This window comes from Cricetulus griseus (genome assembly GCF_003668045.3).
Source record: "Cricetulus griseus strain 17A/GY chromosome 1 unlocalized genomic scaffold, alternate assembly CriGri-PICRH-1.0 chr1_0, whole genome shotgun sequence".
Classification (NCBI taxonomy): Eukaryota; Metazoa; Chordata; class Mammalia; order Rodentia; family Cricetidae; genus Cricetulus; species Cricetulus griseus.
In genome coordinates this window covers 274,811,882-274,832,216 of record NW_023276806.1, presented here as the reverse complement: position 1 = coordinate 274,832,216, position 20,335 = coordinate 274,811,882, and the positions used below count along the sequence as shown (strand labels likewise).

Sequence of the window (20,335 nt, the reverse complement as noted above, 5' to 3'; positions counted from 1 at the left end):
AAGATGAAACTATGTTTCCAGCAGCAACCTGGATAGGGCTGGGGATAGTCAAGTGACTGAATGAATATATGATATATGGCACATAATGATGCCTTAAAGAATAAGACCCCTCACCCACTTAGCCCAGGTACCCACAATTGGTTAACACAGACAGGACAAAAGACTGCCGAGTAATCAGCCCTAGTCAGGACATCTAGATCACATCCCATCCTCCCAAGGTTTAAGTATCATCTTAGAAGAGAAGGCAGAAATATTAAGAACCAGAGGTAGTGGATGACTACTACATCAAAACAGGTTCCTGGACATGACAGGATGTGACACATGAACTCACAGCAGCTATGGCTACATGCACACAGCCTGAGAAAGATCTAACATGGATGGCAGAGGAGGTCACAAACCTACCCTGAGTGGAGGGGCTATGGGCAGTTGATGGCTGCTGGAAAAGGGAGAGTGAGCTGGAGAGAGTCAGTTTTCTCAGGATGCGGGCCCAAGAGGGTACCTGAGAATCAGTCGATGGCCCTACGCCCATGTACACACAGGCAACATGAGGAGGACCCAGAGCGAGGAGTTCCAGGACATCCAGAGCTGTTACACAGAGAAACCCTGTCTCAAAAAAAAAAAAAAAAAAAAAAAAAAAACGAAACCAAAACAACACACACACACACACAAACCCATCTTTTTAGATTTCTATTTCTGAAATTGCCAAACAAAACCAAACAGCAGTGCAGTTGTTTGGTTTGCATTAGTAGCCAAGTGGGGCCTTTCTGTTTGGTTGTGTTTTACTCATGGGCATCCCCTCCCTTCCTTATTTTCCCTAACTGCTACATAGTTGTCAAGGAAACCATATATTATCCTAGGAGTGTCCTCTATTTCAGAGTTTGATGATTATAGCATTTAGTACTCTCCTCTGTCTCTTGTATTTCCTGGAAATCTTACATTTACCCTGAATGCCTGAGCAGACTCAGTGTTGAATTTTGGTCTGTCTTTATTCCATACTGTCACCACTCACTGATGCTTATTATGACAATCTTATGCTGTCAGCATTAATTAGTTAGAATATTTCTTGAAAGAGAACTTCCCTCTATCAGCTCATTAGTGTAATAATTATTTCGAGTGTCTGTATGAAACTTCCCTGTTACTATACTGTAATTTACTAAAATCCCCTTTAGTATTCAATGCCAAGGTTATAATTTATGAATTTTTGCTATTCTGAGCAACACCATAATTACTTTTTGCACACGGTCACTTGCAGCTTATGAATTATTTACTTACATTTGACAAAAGGAGCTCTTCCCCGAGGGTACATTGCTTTTTGGAAGGTGGCTTCTGAGGCAGGGGAATGTAGCTTTGTTAGAGCGCTTGCCTAGCACACATGGAAGGCATGGTTCAATCCCAGCATAGCGTATGCCAGGTATGGTGGAACATGCTTGCAGTCCCAGAGCGTGAGAGGCAAAGAAAGACAAGTTTAAGGGCCTCTTTGGTTGTATAATGAGTTCTAGGGCAGCCTGGGATACATGAGACCCTGTCCAAAAAACAAAAGGTACTTTCCATTTCCACCATCACCACTATCAGTACCAGCACGGGTATCAGCACCAGCACGGGTATCAGCACCAGCAACTGCACCACCATGGACGCCACCAGTATGTACAGATGCACTGGTTTCTCTCAATCTGTGTGCAACCATTGACTTTTAGCAATCTTTCTGCTTAGATGGTTATGAATGAAGAAGCACTGCTGGGGGCAGTGTTAGGCTGAAAAGAGACCAAGCCAGGCATGGTGGTACACATCTATATCCAAGCTTTAGGAGGCAGAAACAAGATCTATTTTGGCTACAAGGGGAGCACCAGGCCAGCCATGGCTACATGACAAGACTATTCCAAAGCACCGTTAAACAAACGGTAACAGAAGAAAATAAAGAAAAATGCATCAGTATTCTCTCTTTACAAAGAGTGTAAATTCTCTCTGACAAAGTGAAGTCAGCATTCACGAGGGAGCTACTGTAGGGTTCTTGCTGTCTGAGGAGCTGGTGGTAGAAGAAAGAATCACTGTAGAATCGGGGGCCTATAAAAGGAGAGCTCAGGGGTTGAAGAGCAGTGGCTGCTCTTGCAGAGGACCGGGATTCAGTTTGCAGCACCAGCACGGCAGTGTATAACTGCCTGGAATGCTAATCCCAGGGGATCTGGTGCCCTCTTCCGGCCTCTGCAGGCACGAGTCACTCAGGGCAGACAAAGCATACTTGTAAAATGAAAATAATAAATCTTTAAAAAGAAGAAGAAGAGAGGAGAGGAAAAGAAAAAGAAAAAGGAGGGGGGAGGAGGAGGGGGCAGAGGAGGAGGGAAAGGGGGAGGAGGGGGAGGGTGAATCAGCACATGGCCTGGAATGCTAATGAGCAGGTGTGACCAGCCGGATCCTCTGAGGACCGCTTCCCCCTCTGATCAGCCTGGCTGGCCTGTGCTCTGTTTTCCCTGAGCCCAAAGAGTTCTTCCTAGAAGAAGCCAGGTTTGCTGGTGGCCTATATCTCAGCACGCCGCTGAGGCAGGAGAGGCCAGCCTGGGTTTCAAAGGGAAATACTGGGAAGAAGGAGGGGAAGGGAGATGGAGAAAGAGTTCGCTTTCTCAGTTGGTAGAGTGCTTGGCTAGCATGCAGGAGGCTCTAGGGTTCGGTTCCTAGCATCACAACATAAATAAAAAAAACAAGTGAAAGGAGGAAAACAAGAAGCGCCTGTAACCCAACCAATGTCTCAGGAGCTGCCCTTCAGCCTTTCCCGGCTAAAGACAAACATTAAAACAAACTCACTGAAACAAGAAAGGAAACCCAAACAAGCACCCCGTTCCCCCGAGACCAATGGCACACGGCACTTTATCAGCCCTGGCTTCTCCAGCCACGAGTATTTCCCATGACATCAACTGGCTCCATGAAAAGTCATCCTCACGGTCTGCAGATAGCTCCCTAACCTGGTTGGCCACAGTAGTGGCTTGTCAGTCATTCTTTTGAGGACACTGATTTTCCCTGAGCCTGGCTGAGATGGTCTAGCATGCAACTCACAGGCTTTAGCTTGAGGGTCAGAGGTCTGAAAGTACTATTGGTTATCACTGCTTCACTATGACTTAACTGGGGTCTAGACTTGAGCCCACTTTGTCCCTGTGGCACCATTTCTCTGTACATGCTCATGGTCCTATCAAGTTCCCATTCCTTTTTAAAATTAATTTTTATTATTTGAGAATTTCATATATGCATGTAATTTGTCTTGATCAAACCTGCCCCCACCCCTTCCCTCCAGTTCCTACCTCACCTCCCCCAACATTATTCCCTCCCCAATTTCATGAATTACCTTGGCATCGAATACTAAAGGGGATTTTAGTAAATTACAGTATAGTAACAGGGAAGTTTCATACAGACACTCGAAATAATTATTACACTAATGAGCTGATAGAGGGAAGTTCTCTTTCAAGAAATATTCTAACTAATTAATGCTGACAGCATAAGATTGTCATAATAAGCATCAGTGAGTGGTGACAGTATGGAATAAAGAAAGACCAAAATTCAACACTGAATCTGCTCAGGCATTCAGGGTAAATGTAAGATTTCCAGGAAATACAAGAGACAGAGGAGAGTACTAAATGCTATAATCATCAAACTCTGAAATAGAGGACACTCCTAGGATAATATATGGTTTCCTTGACAACTATGTAGCAGTTAGGGAAAATAAGGAAGGGAGGGGATGCCCATGAGTAAAACACAACCAAACAGAAAGGCCCCACTTGGCTACTAATGCAAACCAAACAACTGCACTGCTGTTTGGTTTTGTTTGGCAATTTCAGAAATAGAAATCTAAAAAGATGGGTTTTTGTGTGTGTGTGTGGTTTTTTTTTTTTTTTTTTTTTTTTTTTTTTTTTTTTTTTTTTTTTGAGACAGGGTTTCTCTGTGTAACAGCCCTGGATGTCCTGCAACTCACTCTGTAGACCCGGCTGGCCTCGAACTCACAGAGATCCACTTGCCTCTGCCTGAGTGCTGGAATTAAAGGTGTGCACCACCACCCAGCCTAAAAAGCTATCTTGAGATTAAGCTTTTTAATATTAGCTGTTTTAGGTGTGATAATGGCAACCAGCTATGGTCTTTAAGAGCTCCTGTTCTGGAAATACATTTTAAATATTTAGACTTGAGCTGACATAGGTGTGGACTCCATAATTAACCTAGCCAGAGGCTGGGCCAGTAGGAGTGTGTGACAAAGCCGCTTTGGTGATGAGTTGACCTTTGTTGGGATCAGGGATGGGAACACTGGGTCCATTTCACTATTGTTCTACTTTTGTACATGTTTAAAATTTTCCATAATAAAAAGTAAAATGGAAAACAGAAGCCAGGAATGGTAGCACACACTTGGTTGTTTTGTTTTTCTTTTTTCAAGACAGGGTTTTTCTGTGTAACAGTCATGGCTGTCCTGGAACTCTCTTTGTAGACCAGGCTGGCCTTGAACTCACACAGATCCTCCTGCCTCTGCCTCCTGTGTGCTGAGATTAAAAGCGTGTGCCACCACCACCCAGTGGTAATACACACTTGGAACCCCAGCACTTGGGAGATAGAGGCAGATGTCAGCTACATTGCAACTTTAAGGCCACCTGGGCTGAATCAGACCCTATATAAAAAACAAACAAGCAAAATGCATTCTAAGTGAATTTTTCTATGACTAAACACTAAATAAATGATATGCAAATTACAAATAATATGATGGCATGTATCAAACAAGTCTGCATATATGAAAGAACTTGAGAGGAGACATAATTCACAAAACTCAAAATAGCTGTGTTTGGTAACAAGCATATGAATACTTTTCTTTGTTGCAGGTACATTATCTTTTCTTTTCAGGGATACAGCAGGGTTAAGATTCACCCTAACTTAATTCCCATGCAGTCCTTTCAATTCAGTGACCTGAGGCTAATCTCTACCCCCAGGCAGTATGCTGTCCTGTGGGCTGCAATCTGATGTGTGTGGATTGTGAAGGGGCACTGAGGGGACTCCATGCCCATTGGCGCCTTCCTGCACACTCTCTCCCTCTCTCTCTCCAGGGCTTCATATACTACAGAATGGCCTCAAACTCACTATGCAGCCAGTGAGCACCTTGAATCTCTTCTCCTCTGCCTCCACTTCCTGAATGCTGAGATTACAGGTGTGAATCACCACACCTGCTTTATGAAGATGCTGGGGATTGAACCCAGCGCATCACGCTTGCTAGACAAGCACTCTTCCCAAATGAGCTACATTCCCAGTCTTGCTTTCATTTTCCAATCTCAACTCTTCTTACTCTGGGGGGTGACAGCCATTCCCTTCCCCAAGCATCCCACACCAAGCAAGAGAATTTCATCACACATTACCTTTCGATCTGGGACAGGAATTTGGTTTCAAAGATCCCCCTGGTCCGGAGTCGCTCTGAAATGTGCCCTCGGAAGAGGAGCCCCTGCCGGGTGAGGTCAATCAGGATCTGCCTCACAATCTCCCCCAGGTACATCCCACTGGTCATTTTCTCATATCTGTTTGGGGAAGAGGGGATAAGACTGAAGAGAGCAGAGAAGTGGTTTCTGAGGACTCAGGTCTGGGTGTGGAAAGTGTGCCACGGGCACCTGAGGTTCACAGTTCAGAGTGGCCTAGGGAGGCTCTTCCTGCAGTTGTCAAATAAGCGTAATGCAGAGAACAGGGTGAAGTGAGAAAGGTAGGCTTCAGAGCCACCTGGGAGCCAAGTACAGCTTCCCACGCCCCTACTGTGAGTGAAGCAGGATTCTAAGGACTGCAGAAGGCAGGTAACCCTCCAGTGGGTTACTGGCAGGGGCCCTCCAGTGGCCCCAATGCCAACCCTCCCAGGTCTCCTGCTGCCAGTCCATGCTGCTGGAAATCTCCTGCTGTGTTTATTTCATTTGGGTTTTGGTTTTGCATTAGACACAGGGACATCAACTTTGCCTTTGAAGACATCTGTTCACCAGAGATCACAACAAGCTACCAACACTCAAGAAGTGCTAAAAAGAAAAAAAAAAATTCATCCGGCTGGGAGGTGGTGGAGCATGTCTTTAATCTCTGCACTTGGGAGGCAGGCAGATCCCTGAGTTTGAGGCCAGCCTGGTCTACAGAGTGAGTTCCATGACAGCCAGGTCTACACAGAGAAACCCTGTCTCCGAAGAAAAAAAAAACATCCTTTTTCCTTTCCACCATGCTCCATAAGGACAAGCAGCAAGAAAAGAGGGGGTTTAGGAAGCAGCCAGTGCCCGGAAGCCTCAGTCCACAGAGCAGAGCGCAATCCCACAGCACTCCCAGCTCCTAACTGCTGGGGAGCCCAACTCCCACGGACCACAGAGGTGAATGGAGACACAAGTGCACTGAGACCTGCGTGCCAGCCTCATTCCCACAACTGTTTTAGGAACCAGTAGAAAAATCTGCAAAATATCACAAGGCAACTTGGTCATGTCCAAAGGACAAATGGCTAACTGTGGTATCTATTAGCATACGAAAATACATGCTGGCCTGGCTCCTCTCAGGTCTTCTCACCATGCCCCCGACCCTGAACTTCTCCAGTCCATGGACTTCCCTCACCCCAGCTTCTCATTCCTGTACAACTTTGCTATTTTGGCCATTGGCTTTCTGGGTCTTCGTCTCCTGGCTCTTGGTTCCCTCTTTGGGCCAGCTCTCTTTTTTTGTTCCTTTATCTCATGGCCCAGTTCAGTCTACTGGCCATGTTTTGTCTACTTCTCTCTCTCTCTCTGGACTCTTCAGATTTCTCTGGCTGGACTCTCCCTCATATCTACAATAAAAACCTTCTCTTCACACCTTGGAGCAGTCATGTCCTCATTACATTCAAAAGTCAGTTCCACTCCATTAAACCTTCATTCCAGAAACACGAGCCCCAGCAGACAGACACAGGACTAAGTCCCAGACACTTTACATTCGAGAAGAGCTGCAAACAGACATTTGAAGAGAAGGTCTGAATTCAGCCCCTTTCTAATGCAGTGCTGAGAACTGAGCCCAGGCCTTGTGCACACTACTCCAGAACTCTACAACCTGCTGCACCCTCAGCCTGAGGGCCCTTTGTTTCAGAATGACTGGCTCACACTAGGGTTACAACAGCTCACCTGTCATCCAGTCACAAAAAATTGCCAAAGCAGGGTGAGGAACCACCAATACCCATCCTGTCCTTGCTCAAGCCTCTTCCTAGACAATGCTCTCCAATCAACAGTCCCCCTTGAAGCCCTCTGTTCCAACCTGTTCAGCCTCTACTTGCTTATCATCCACCATAATAAATCCCGGTTTTCTCTCAGCCTACAGTATTCTAATACCAAGCTTACCTGGACAGAGACCATATGAGCCACTAAATCTAAAACACTCTCTGGCCCTTTACAGAGAAAAGTTTCCCGACCCTGTTGCAGGGGAAGGGCCCAGGCTCACAAACAGGGCCTATGACACTAGCAAGGCCCCGGTCTAGTCCTTTCTTCCCTGCCCATTGGTGTGCATCAGAATGCAGGTGGAAATCTTCTGCAAGGTGTTTAGAAGCCATTCATGCTCCTCTGTCTTTTCAGTGGTTACTAACTGAAGGTGTGTGACCCATGACAAGTTGTGATACCGTGTTGCGAGCCAGCCCTCCATCCACTCTGGGGACCACTTTCCCACCCTACAGCTCACTGACCTGACAAGGCTAAGGACCTTGACCTCTTCCTGAGCCCCACTGGCCTTCAGGGCACCTAGTGCTGATTAGAAAAGTGACCCCTCCTTCTGTGTTAGAAACATCAAGATGGCCTTCTTTTATTCCAGGGTGACCCTGCACTGACATATGGTACAAGGGTGTAATAGGCATAGACAAAGCTGTCAGGTTGATGCTCCAAGGGTCTGGAGAAAGTGCTCCCATCACACATGACACATGCACAACCACCTGCCCTTCTCACCTCTGCTTGCCTGAATTCAAGGAGCCCTCATCCACTTCCTTGTCGTACTGGGTGGAGATGTCGTCTATGCAGCCATTGTCCCCAAACGCTCCCCACTCTGTGTTGATGCACATGCGCCCTGTGTCCCCTTCCACCAGCTCAATGTTCCTCATCTCCTCCATGTAGCACGCGTTGCTTCCTGTCCCTGAAAGGGATCACGGAGGGCCTTTAGACCTCAAGCACGACACCAGGTCTAAGAGAGGCAGATGAGTGCCATAAATAAGTTGGGGTCTGAGACAGAGCTGGACGGGATTCCAGTTCTGCATTCAGCTGGCCAGTCTTAAGCAAGTGCTCTAAGGAGTTGTTATAAAAAAAAAATAAGGCATTTGTATATTTTCTCCACATGTTAAGCAGCCAATGATACTTCCCGTCTTCAGCGGTAGCAGCGGCATCCCCATCATCCTCAGATTCCCCATCACCACCATCATTATCCCTCATTACCGGCAGGATCAGCATCAGCATCATCCCCATCATTATCAGTGTCATCATCATCATCATCACCATCGTATTTCCCATCACCACTATCGCCATCACCATAGTTGGCATCACCATGAGTACCTATAGCTACATCAGCATCCCCATCATCATCATCATCCTCACAGCAGAATTCTCATCATCATCACCATCATCCCTGTCATCATTGTTATTAGTATTGTCATCATCCTCATCATGTCTATCCTATCACCCCCAGCAGCAGTAGCAGCGACAGCAGGCCTATAGGTATACAAAGCTCCCAAGGAGCCACAGACTTAGCATCAGCGCTGACAAGGGCCATGAGGAATAGTCCAACCTTGGACAAGTGGACTTCTGGTATCTGGGAGCCATTCTTTCCCCCTTGCCCATGCATGACCTGGCCCCAGAACTCCCACACAGCAGTCTAGGTACCCATCATATTCACTCACACTGACCTCATCCATGTAACCTCCTGGATCTGGCCCAACCTTCCTACCGATGAGGAAGCTTGTGTGAGTCAGAATACTTAGCTCGCTTATGCTCATGTGCAGACAGGAGTCTGTGGGAGAGCCCTGAACACATACCCATTGATCTTCATTTGCCTGTCTTGCCCCCTGATCTTATCCAGTGAGCCCAGTCAAGCCCAGAACCACTTCTCCAGACTGTCTCCACTCAGCTGTGCCTGTCACCTGGAAGGCCATTCATGCTCATCTTCAGTCTTTAAATCCCACCTGTCCCCTAGCCTCTCAGAGAAACTTCTCCCTCTGGAAGCCACTCTTGAATTTGGACCACTGCCTTTCAACTCTTGCCCTTCACATGCACCCAAAGAGCCAGAAGAATCCAGGCCATGGTGAAGTGTGCAATAGAGCCAGAGTCAGAACCCAGCTCCGTGGCCCCAGACAGCATGTCCCACCGTGGCCTCCTTCCTCCCAAGATACCTGACCCTAGAACTGTAAGTGGAAAGAAGAAGGGAGTCTAAGGAAGGGGGGCACAGTAATGAGGGGAGACTCTAAAAATGACACATTATATACAATTATGAAGATGTCCAAAACATGAAGGATGAAAAGGAAGAAAACTCCTTTGTGTGTCTTCTCCTTCCTCAATGAAAAGAATGACCATGGCTTAGAGGCTTTGTGAGAAAGAGACATTACAAGATTTGGAACTAGTCGGCCTAGAACCCCAGACTGAGTTGCATCCCCCTCTAGAGTAACCTCTGGCAGCAGAGCAGTGACCCCCACCATCCCTCAAGAGAGACAGATAGGGCCAGGCCAGTGGGCCATGCCTGACCACTCACCTGCAATCAAGCCAATCTCACAATTGGGATCTTCATAGCCACATGTCATCATGGTCCCCACCGTGTCATTCACGATTGCAACTATGTCCAGGTCAAACTCCTGCAAAGGAAGCAAGCAACTGCCCTGAAAGCAGAATGTGCAAGGGGCACAAGGCAGACCTAAGCCTGTGTCACAGGGCCTGAGCATAGCATGGGAAGGCCCAGGGGAAGGGCCCAGGGGAAGAGGGCAAGGTCCACCATGTGCCTCCCCACCATAGCCTACGTTTCTCCTCCTGATGGCTTCTCTGAGCATGTCCACCACGTCCTCCCCTTCGCAGTCAGTGGCCTTGAAGCCTTTGGTCCACCCTACTAGAGTCCCCTGAAACAAAAAAGGGGACCGTCACTTGAGCAGTACTTCTCAGGATCACAGAACAGCTCCAACAGACACGAGGTACTGAATCCGATTACAGGCGAGACATGCGTGCTCTTGGCCTGCCTCTACCGCTACTGTCTCAACACAGCCCAGACAAGGGCTCCTGCCAAATGGGCTCTCCGCAGCTCTGCATGCTCTTCAAGAGTCAGATGTGTCCCTGCCACAGCTACACAGAATCAAAGTCTGGAGGCAGAGCCACCGGCTTCTAATGTAGCCCATGGCAGACTGAGGTATCCTCAGAGGTCCTGTCAGTCAAAGCACTGTTAGACAGTGACAAGCACCATCTTGTCCCCCAGCAGTATTGTGAAGATTTATTGTCTTTGCCATGACTGTCTAAGTTAACACAAACCAGAACATTCGCACTATCAGGAAACATGGCTCATTGGAGAACTTGTAAATAAAAGCCATTAAAACACAGTTAGAGATTTAATTCACTTTTTATTTTTAAAATGACAGAAATATTCAGCCTAGAAAAGGGCCTGGAACAATATGTGCTCAAGGGGTGACTGGCTATCTTTGGGTCCAAGACTATGAGTATTTTTTTTTAGATTTATGTATTTATTTATTTATTTATTTTATGTATATGAGTATTATATGTATACTATCTGCATGTATGACTTTATGACAGGAGAGGACATCAGATCCCACTAGAGATGGTTGTGAGCCACCATGTGGTTGCTGGGAATTGAACTCAGGACCTCTGGAGGAGCAGCCAGTGCTCTTAACCTCTGAGCCATCTCTCTGGCCCCCTATGTGTGCATTTTAATTTTTCTATATTTTCTAAAATCAATACACTCAATGTTCATGGTAGTATTTTAATGTTTAGAAGCTGTTACCCTGGTCTAGGATTTTTCTACCCCAGCTCCACAGCCTAGAAAGCTGGAAGTGGGAGCAACTGGCAGAGCTAGGGTGTTGGGCCGGGAAGGGTTGCCCATGGAACTCCTGGCTAGACACCGTCTCACCTGAGACCTTCCGCTATCAAGCCCCAGTCTCCTCTCCATAGTCCTTAGGGCATATTCCCACTGGAAAACCTTTTTTTTTTTATAAATTGCAACCACATAAAAATAAGCAATCTTTCATCTTCCTTTTCCCCTGTGACCATTGGTGGCTTTGCTCCCAGCTACCCCCCTCTTCATCAGCCTCCTCTGGGAGTCAGGACAGTCATGAAGTATCAGTGGCTTGGATCAGAGGTGCTGCTGTGTTTGGGGCCCATCCATCATTCAGAACCACTAAGAGCCATGCAGGGCTCTTCTCCACGGTCTATTCATTCTTTTTGGCTTGATTGTTTTGCTTGTTTGGTTTGTCATATTTTTTTATGTTTTGTTTGGGTGTTTGTTTATGGTTTTTCTTTGTTGTTGTTGTTTTGCTTATCTCCGAGATAGAGTCTTATTATGCAGCCCAGTCTGTCCTGGAACTCACTAAGTGGACCACGCTGCCCTCAAACTCATAGAGATCCACCTGTCTCAGCCTCTCAAGGGCTGGGATTAAAGGCGTGCGCCACTGTACCCATGTAGTCTCTTCATTCTTAATGTCAGCAATAGCATGAGTATGTTAGTTCTGTTTTTTAAAACAAACAAACAAAAAAACCTAAGCTAAAATGTTACTGGTGAGAATAAAGCCCTTCCTCCCAAGAGTAACTGCTACTGTACGTTCACTGAAAATCCCTCTAAACCCATTTCTCTGTGCACAATGAAATGAGCAAATTTACATTTTGTGTAAATCACTACCATTTGCCTCCCTTGCTTAGTGACACACTGTGCAGAGCTTCCCAGATCACATTATGTGGATCTGCTACATATGTTCACTGAGCAAAACCAATGTGAGCATAGACAAGAGGAGCTTCAAACTGCCCCAGGGGAGGGCAGCCTCTAGGCCAGCTGTGTGTCTGGCAGGGCCATCTTACCTTGTCAATGCACGTCTGTCTGCAGGGAAAGGAGAATGTGAAGCCCAAAGGCAGCTGGGCCCCCTTGAGGCCCATGTAGTCCAGGAAGTCAGCGATGCACTGCACGATGTGGTCAAACAGCTGCAGAGAGAGAGAGAGAGGCATTCATGCAGGATGCAGGGCAGGCGCGGATGGGTGAGGCAGCCGGCACCGGGCCTACCACTCACCTCCTCACCGGTGCCCTGCATGATCTCCAGGGGGATGGCAAAGATCTTGTTGTACATGCGCACCGACCTCCTTCCGCTTCTGATCTTCACCAGGAGAACTCGGAAGTTAGTTCCCCCCAAATCCAGGGCAAGGAACTTTCCTTTCTCTGTGGTAGAGAAGATGGAGGCTGCATCCCACCCACACATGCTGGACAGAGATCCCTGTTGGGCACTGGGAGGAAGGGTAGAGGGCCAAGCCCAGCAGAAGGGGAGCCTCTGCTCCTGGACTCCTAGACCAAGAACATTCAGGCCCCAGCAGGTGCCTTGAACCTCTTAGGCTAGAGCTGTTTTCTTAGCCCTCATTTCCTCTAAGACCCATGCACCACCCATACCACCCACTGCTTCTGAGAAATAGCCTGGGCCTCCTTCCATGTCTACTGAAGGCGGAGGGGTTGTGGAATATTGTTTTAAGGTATGTGACATTCGTTTCTGCTGTGGAACATTTGTTTAATGATGCAAAGGCATGCTGCATTCTTTTATGTTGCATGTGTTTAACTCCATGAAGCCGTGTTACTTTGACTGTCTAAAACACCTGATTGGTCTAAAAGGAACCGAACAACCAATAGCTAGGAAAGAAAGAGGGATGGATGGGGCTGCCAGGCAGAGAGAATAAATAAGAAGAGAAGAAAGGAGAGAGAGCAAGAGAGAAAAGGAGGAGAGGAAGAGGCCAGGGACCAGCCACACAGCCACACAGCCACACAGCCACACAGCCAAACACGGAATAAGAAGGAAAGAAAAGATATACAGAAATAGAGAAAGGTAAAAGCCCAGAGGCAAAAGGTAGATGGGATAATTTAAGAAGAGCTGGCTAGAAACAAGTCAAGCTAACGCCAGGCATTCATAAGTAAGAATAAGTCTCCCTGTTTTATTTGGGAGCTGGGTGGCAGGCCCCTAAAGAGTAAGAGAAAAAAAAAAAAAAAAACCTACAAGGAGGTTGGGCCTTTAAGAGTTCTTCCAGCTCTAAACCCCACTGACCAACAGGAGTTAAGCGCTGTGTACTGAGTCGGGCTTCTGGTAGAGGATGTAATGTTCTGAAGCAGGCACTCAGGGGAACCCTAGCCAGCTAACTTGAGTGCAAGGGACTGATTTCTATCCTGTTTAAACAGGCCAGAGGAATCCTACACCACAAGCATGAACCTCTTCTTTTGTGGTGTGCAGTGTGTGCGTGGCATGGGTGAGAGGGTGAATGTGTCACTGCACATATTTAGAGGTCAGAGAACAACTTTGTGGAGTTGGTTCTCTCCTTCCACCTCCACATGTGATCCTGGGATCGAACTCAGGTTGCCAGGCTTGCACAAGTAAAGCCTTCACCCTCTGAGCCATCTCAGTGACCTGGCATAAACCAATTCTTGTTTCCTAGTCCCTGATCCCCACATTCCCAAGCTGGGAGGCCACCTCCAGCCCTGCGTCATGAGCTGTGCAGGTCTCCAGCCACAGGACCTCTTCCCCTGCCTCTCAGGGTCAGAGCCTGGTTTACACAAATGCTCCTTGCTCTCCGTTCACCTACTCAGTTCTAACCACACCAGTGTCAAAGACATCATTCCAGCCATCTCCACTTTTCTTCCTAGTGCCTGCCATTTCCTGGTATCACGTCCCATTTACATTTTCACTGTCTGCCTGCCTGTCTAAGGACAGGACAGGAACTATACACTATTGCTGTGCCTAAAACAGAGCCTAAAATACAGTTGCTGTTTCATGGAGATTCGAGAGACAAGGGCAGAAGATGCAAAGGGATGAAAGGAGAAAGAACTGGCTGGTTTATCTTTCTGTTCCCTGATTTCCTGTAAACTGAAAGGATTTGGGCTCCAGAAAAAAAAAAAAACTATTGTTGTTAAGAGATTCAAAATGGGAGCTGGAGAGATGGCTCAGAAGTTAAGAGCACTGACTGCTTTTCCAGAGGTCCTGAGTTCAATTCCCAGTAACCACATGGTGGCTCACAACCATCTATCATGAGAGCTGGTGCCCTCTTCTGGTATGCAGGCAAATATGCAGACTGAACAGTTATGTGATAAAAATAAGTAAATAAATTTAAGAGAGAGAGAGAGAGAGAGAGAGAGAGAGAGAGAGAGAGAGAGAGAGAGAGAGAGATTCAAAGTGGCCAGGTGGTAGTGGCACATGCCTTTAACCCCAGCACTCAGGAGGCAAAGGAAGACAGAGCTCTTAGTTGGAGGCCAGCCTGGTCTGATCTACAGAGTGAGATCCAGGACAGCCAGGGCTACACAGAGAAACCCTGTGTGGAAAACTAAAAGTAAAACTAAACAACAAAGATTCAAAGTGTGAGCCTCAGAAGCTTACTAGCCTGCAGCATTCATGAGATGGGAATATTCCTTCTTTAGTTAACAGGCAAAGTGATTTGTAAGGATGAAATGTAGCATCCAAAGCAAACTGTAAGGCCTGAGCATGGTCCAGCAAGAGAGCTGAGCTCAGAGGGTAAAGTCACTTGCCGCCAAGTCTAAGAACCCAAGTCTGATCCTCAGAACCCACAAGGTGGCAGGAGAGAGAACCAACTCCCACAGTTGTCCTCTAATCTCCACATGTGTGCTGTGACATGTCAACACACACTTCCAAAATTAATAAAAGTAAAAGAAAAGTATTTTTAAAGAAAAACACCACTGGGCGGTGGTGGCACATGCCTTTAGTCCAGGCACTCAGGAGGCAGAGGCAGGTGGATCTCTGTGAGTTCAAGACCAGCCTGGTCTACAAGAGCTAGGTTTAGGACAGCCTCCAAAGCCACTGAGAAACCCTGTCTTAAAAAACAAAAATAACCAACAAAAAAAAAAAGAAAAAGAAAAAGAAAGAAAGAAAGAAAGAAAGAAAAGAAAAAAACCAAAGGCAGTTGGCAAAGGCCTTATTCCCTGAAGAGGCTCCGGAGAGTCCTAGAAGTGAAGCAGCCACAGTTTCCCTCAGCTTTGCATAAAGGAGCAGGATCCAGAGTTGGAGAAGTCAGGGCCAAAAACAGTAAGGAGCAATGCCAGAATCTGGACCCCAGAAAAGGGCCTACCAGAGGAAAAAAGCCCTGAAGGCCCACATGGCCCAAGTGTCCAGAGGGAGGCTCACCTGCCCTAAGAACACACACACACACACACACACACACACACACACACACACACACACACACACACACACCACAGAGGTGCACAAGTGATTTAACCAAGTCTTGCAGTCTGGAACTAACCTCTACCGACTGCCCCCTCTTCTCGCCCAAGGCTCTAACGGTCACTGCATTTGCAGAGTGTAGATGGGAGCTCTGCATGTGCCTATCAAGCAGGTGGCTGTGCCAACCTACCTGTGCCATCAGGCATCCCATAGACATAGGTGGGGAGCATCTTCACCGTAGCCAGAGCATGAGTCTCTTTCTTCAGCCCGTACTCTAGCTCAGTCCGCATCTTGTCCCGCACACCCATGAGTTGCTCTCGGGTCAGCTGGAACAAAGCCAGCACCTTGTCAATCTGCTTACGCTGGGCCTGCACCCGAGAGGCTACTGCGGTCACCATAGCTGCCCCCTTGGTGCTGCCACTCTCTGATAGGAGGAAGCGGACATCGCAGTTTGGGACCAGTCTCCTCACCACCTTGTGCAGGCGTTTGGGGTACCTGAGGGTAGAGGTGACAGTCAAACATTGCACGGTCATAAAAGCTGGGTCTGGCCAGTGGGAACAGACACAGGGTTAGTGGGCAGCGGGGTCTAGAGGCCCTGCTTGTTGGACAGTGTGGGGCTGAACTACGACAACTGTGACAGTAGAAAGGACACGCTGGAAGCTAAGGGAAATGCTGATGTTTCGACACAAAGGGCATGTGCATGGACAGATGTCACCTCTGTCCAAAGAGGAAGGATTTGCTCGCTCAGCCCTTTCTAGGGTGTACACTCCTGGCTTCCAAAGCCGCCTCCATTAGCTAGAGGGTCTTTCACTTTGGATCCTCCCGAGAAATTTTCATTTCCCCACCATCTTCCTAGCAGGACCTGGCAACCTCTGCCATCACTAGTTTTCCCCATCAATAACTAGGTTTTTTCAGTCTTCCCATGCAGCAGGTATTACCTAAATAATGGAGAGAAAGATGGCTAGACAGATGACAGAAAGAAAGGTAGCTAGGCAGGTAGGAAGGGAGATGAATAGACACACAGGCGGGCAGGGAGGTGGGCAGATGGACACAGGAGAGATGAATGAATGAACACACTGATGGATGTATACATGAAGGGGTAGACAGATGAGTGACTTTCTAATTAGGCAATTCCTTTAACAGACTTTTTTTTTTTTTTTGAGATGAGTCTTGCTGTATACCCCAGGCTACCCTCAGTCTTGTTCTCTTCCTCCTCCTTACAGTGGAGTACTTCATTGCTCTATTCTAAAAAACCTGCTGCTGATACACCCCTCTGAGTTCTGTGGTTACTGGTATGCACGCCACATGCAGCTAATGGCCCATCTCTTTAAGAGTGTAAACGCAGGCTCGTCTCAGTCTTGCTCTTGAAATCTTAGAACTAATAAGAGGCCATTGATTCTAGCTGCCCAGATATGCAACATAGACCTGAATGAGCAACAGGGCTCAGCAACAAGGGGGAATCTGTGGTGGGATGCAGGCCTGTGGGTGGCACTTACTGAGGGTGTGTCTTGTAGAGGGTTCCGTCCATGCCCACTGTGGTGCGGAGCCGGGCCTGCTTCTTATTCTCTCGGAGGCGTGTTAAGATGGCTGCCAGAGCAGCAGCACAGAGATTGGCGGAGCGGAAAGAGACGATGGTGCACACATGCTGGACAGCTATGCAGTCTGACTCAGAGGGGTCCAGGCCCAGATTCACCAGGATCTCTCTAGTGTTGGCCAGGCCTTCTTTATACCTAGCCAGGGGACAGGAAAGAGAGGCCCACACTTCTCCAGGCCATGGGCATCCTGCTGGGATGTGTGATCTCAGGGTTGTGTGCGCTATCTCATAATAATACAGTTTAGCCAATAATCATATCAGCACTGCAAACAGAAGCTATTATTTACTAAGTACTTGACTCTGATTCTCCAAGATATCTGTGACCCTAAAAATATTACTAGTCACCATTCAAGGGAGGAAGAAGGCAGAAAAAAAAAAGTGGCAAGAGGGTAGCTTTCTGATAGCCCCTGGCTAATGAAACCCACAAGAGTGTGACACTTAGCCACACAGAAATTTGTAGCTTGTCTAAAGCCATGCCCAGGACTGAAACTCCTTGTGAAGGAGGAAGGGTCTGGTTCCTACTGTGGCTCTGTCATCTGAGCACATGGCACTGTGGCCACCAACCCCAGCCCTCCACAGAGGCAAAGCAGGAGGGACACCCCAGCAGCTTACTTCTCCATGGCAGCCACGTGCTGTGTTTCGATCTTGCCCTTTGTATGCAGGGCGGAGGATTTTGCGCCCCCAAAGAGGAGACCGACTTTGGCCATCTTTAGTAAGATGAGCCTAACCAGCTCCCCCATGTACAGGCCACTGATCATCTTCTCAAACCTGCAAAGGGATGAGTGGGTCAGTGGAAGTGATACCTCAGGATAAGTAGCATTAGTTCCCCAATGCCAACACATGTGGAGAAGGTAGCCCTGGCTGTGGGGAGCCATTCCTACTTTGGCCATGAGGAGCCACAATGTCGCAGATTTTTGCTACTTTCCTAAGCTCATTTGGCTAAGGAGTGACAAGCCAGAGCAGAGACTCTGATGCTTCCAACTCCTGCATTGCGCTTGTCTCAGGGAACCTGGTGCTGAGATTTCAATCTGGACTGTTCACTGAGGGCCAATTTGTCAAAGGGTTTGTCCTCGTCCTATATGGCACTATCGGAAGGTGGTGGACCCTTTATGAAGTGAACTTCATCAAAGTTCACTCCCCATTAGGGGCATGCCCTTGAAGGAGAGAGAAGGACCCAGCCATTTCTCGGACCCCCTGTCTGTGTCACATCATACCCAGCCATGAGGTAAATTTCCCCATGTATGGTTTCTTCCACCGCATACTTCCACCATACATGTTGCCTGGCCACAGGCCCCAAAGCAATGAGACCAGCTGGTCATGGGCTAGAACCTCCAAAACTGTGAGCCAGGAGGACCTTCACAAGCTGACTAACTCAGACATTAGTTACAGCACCAGAAATCTGCCTGACATGAAGCTCGGAGAGCCCCAGAGAAGGTCCTCCATGACGTGGATGGAAGACTCCAGAAGCCAGCCCTTACCTCTTTACTCTGAGTCTCGAAACCAGACAACTGCTAATTGTTTTCTATATAATTTCCAGTCTTCAAATATAGTATGACACAGATCCAGGACTACCTATTTCATAACCAGCCTTACAGATTGCAATATAAAAACTTTTAGGCCACTGGGGCTGGAGAGATGGCTCAGTGTTTAAGAGCATTTGCTGTTCTTCCAGAAGACCCAAGTTCAGTTCCCAGTACCCACATCAGACAGCTGGCAACATTCTGTAACTCCAGCTCTGGGGAAGGGGGACCCAATGCCATCTGCTGGCCTCTGTGGGCACCTGCATTCACACCTGTACATGTACACACACACACACACACACACACACACACACACACAAATAAAAACTAATTTTTTTAATAATCATCTTAGAACATTGAAGAAACAGAAGGTAAGCAAGTGAAATTAAGGTTTGATTTAAGGGAGTGGAATTTCTTTTACATGAATCAGAGAGAAATGAAAATGATAGTCTAGTGAATGCTACAGCCTTAGCTCGTAACAGTTCAGTTAGAGGGAAATTGGTGTGTGCAAGGATCAGACAAAAAAGCAAAAGCAGTGAGCTGCAAATGATGCATAAGACATTGCATGTAGAAAGGACAGCAAAGCCAGCTGTGAACTGAGCCTTGTGATAGGCCCGCACATAGCAAAGAGCTGCAGGAGATGCTGGAGCAACTTTTCTACAGGCCATGGCTGAAACTCAAAAAGGGTGTGGCCGAACCCATTGGCTGCTGTGAGATGGGGCTCTTGAGGATGTCTGGTGGCAGGGGAGCCCCCAGGAAGCACACACAGGAATCCCAGGGCAGGGTCCTGTGTTTCTGTGCCTGGTTTTCCTCTGTGTCCATTCGCCTCCAGACTCAAAGAAGGCAGAAGCATGCTATTTGGTTCACAACCTTATTAGCAGAGCCTTGGATGCACATGCACACTCCAGAACTGTGAACTACATGAGAAGCGTGGTTATAACCTAGGGTGACTGCCTGAGAACTGTGGTTATATCCTAGGGGACAGACTTGATGTGGGAACTGACCGGTCACAGTTGGAAACCTTTCGAGATACAGAGAGCGACTGAGGGGGCAGGGACTTCCCAATGCTGATTAGACAGCACTTACAGTTGCTTCCCAGGGTTGAGTGAGCCAAGGTCCAGCTCTCTGTCAAACTCTGTCCGAATGTCCTCCAAAGCCCCGTCGTCCCCGAAGGCGCCCCACTCTGTGTTGATGCACATCCTTCCCTCGTCACCTTCCACAAGGTCAATGTTGCTCATGTCTTCCATGTAACACGCGTTGGTGCCTGTTCCTGGAAATTCGGTCAGAGAGAACACACAAAGACAAAAGGGCACCAGGCTGGGTAAACCGAGGAGAACTTAACTACCCTGAGTACTGAAAAATACACACAGGTGCTTTTACACTGCCCGGCTGGCTCTGGAGGTGGGAACCACTCTGGCAAGCTTGAGCTCATGGGGAGTAAGGCCCACACGCCTCAGGTCATGATGGTATGCAGCTATGAGTGGAAGCAATTGTGAAGCCATTCCTTGTGAATATGCACCAATGTTAAAAAAAAAAAAAAGCATACCAGGGAAGAGAGGGTAAGCCAAAATCATAAATTAAAACTACAAATCCTTGCCATCAGAGTACTTCCTTACCCAATTCCTCTCTATTTGACACTAAAACTGTTCTTTAAACTTCTTTATTTATGGGGTGGGTATGTGTATATGTGTATAGGTGGCTATGGAGTCTAGAACAGGGTGTCAGATGCCCTGAAGCTGGAGTTACAGATGTGTGAGCCACCCAGTGTGGATGCTGGAAATGGAAATCAGGTCCTCTCCATTCTCTTAAGGGCTGAGCCATCTCTCCAGTCTGCTCACACTATTCACTCCTGACTCCATC

At 47.5% G+C, this 20,335-nt stretch overlaps 1 protein-coding gene across 1 annotated transcript in view; it reads right to left on the bottom strand.

Moving 5' to 3' along the window:
* Nucleotides 1–20,335, bottom strand: part of Hkdc1 (hexokinase domain containing 1) — a 40,701-nt gene that overhangs the window by 3,464 nt on the left and 16,902 nt on the right. The window contains exons 7-16 of the mRNA XM_027388255.2: nucleotides 19,562–19,745; nucleotides 17,568–17,723; nucleotides 16,858–17,091; nucleotides 15,552–15,856; nucleotides 12,227–12,372; nucleotides 12,021–12,140; nucleotides 9,968–10,063; nucleotides 9,706–9,805; nucleotides 7,920–8,103; nucleotides 5,370–5,525 (exon numbers count right to left, since the gene is read on the bottom strand). Of these exons, the coding sequence (XP_027244056.1) occupies nucleotides 5,370–5,525; nucleotides 7,920–8,103; nucleotides 9,706–9,805; nucleotides 9,968–10,063; nucleotides 12,021–12,140; nucleotides 12,227–12,372; nucleotides 15,552–15,856; nucleotides 16,858–17,091; nucleotides 17,568–17,723; nucleotides 19,562–19,745 (1,681 nt within the window). The remainder of the gene's footprint in view (nucleotides 1–5,369; nucleotides 5,526–7,919; nucleotides 8,104–9,705; nucleotides 9,806–9,967; nucleotides 10,064–12,020; nucleotides 12,141–12,226; nucleotides 12,373–15,551; nucleotides 15,857–16,857; nucleotides 17,092–17,567; nucleotides 17,724–19,561; nucleotides 19,746–20,335) is intronic.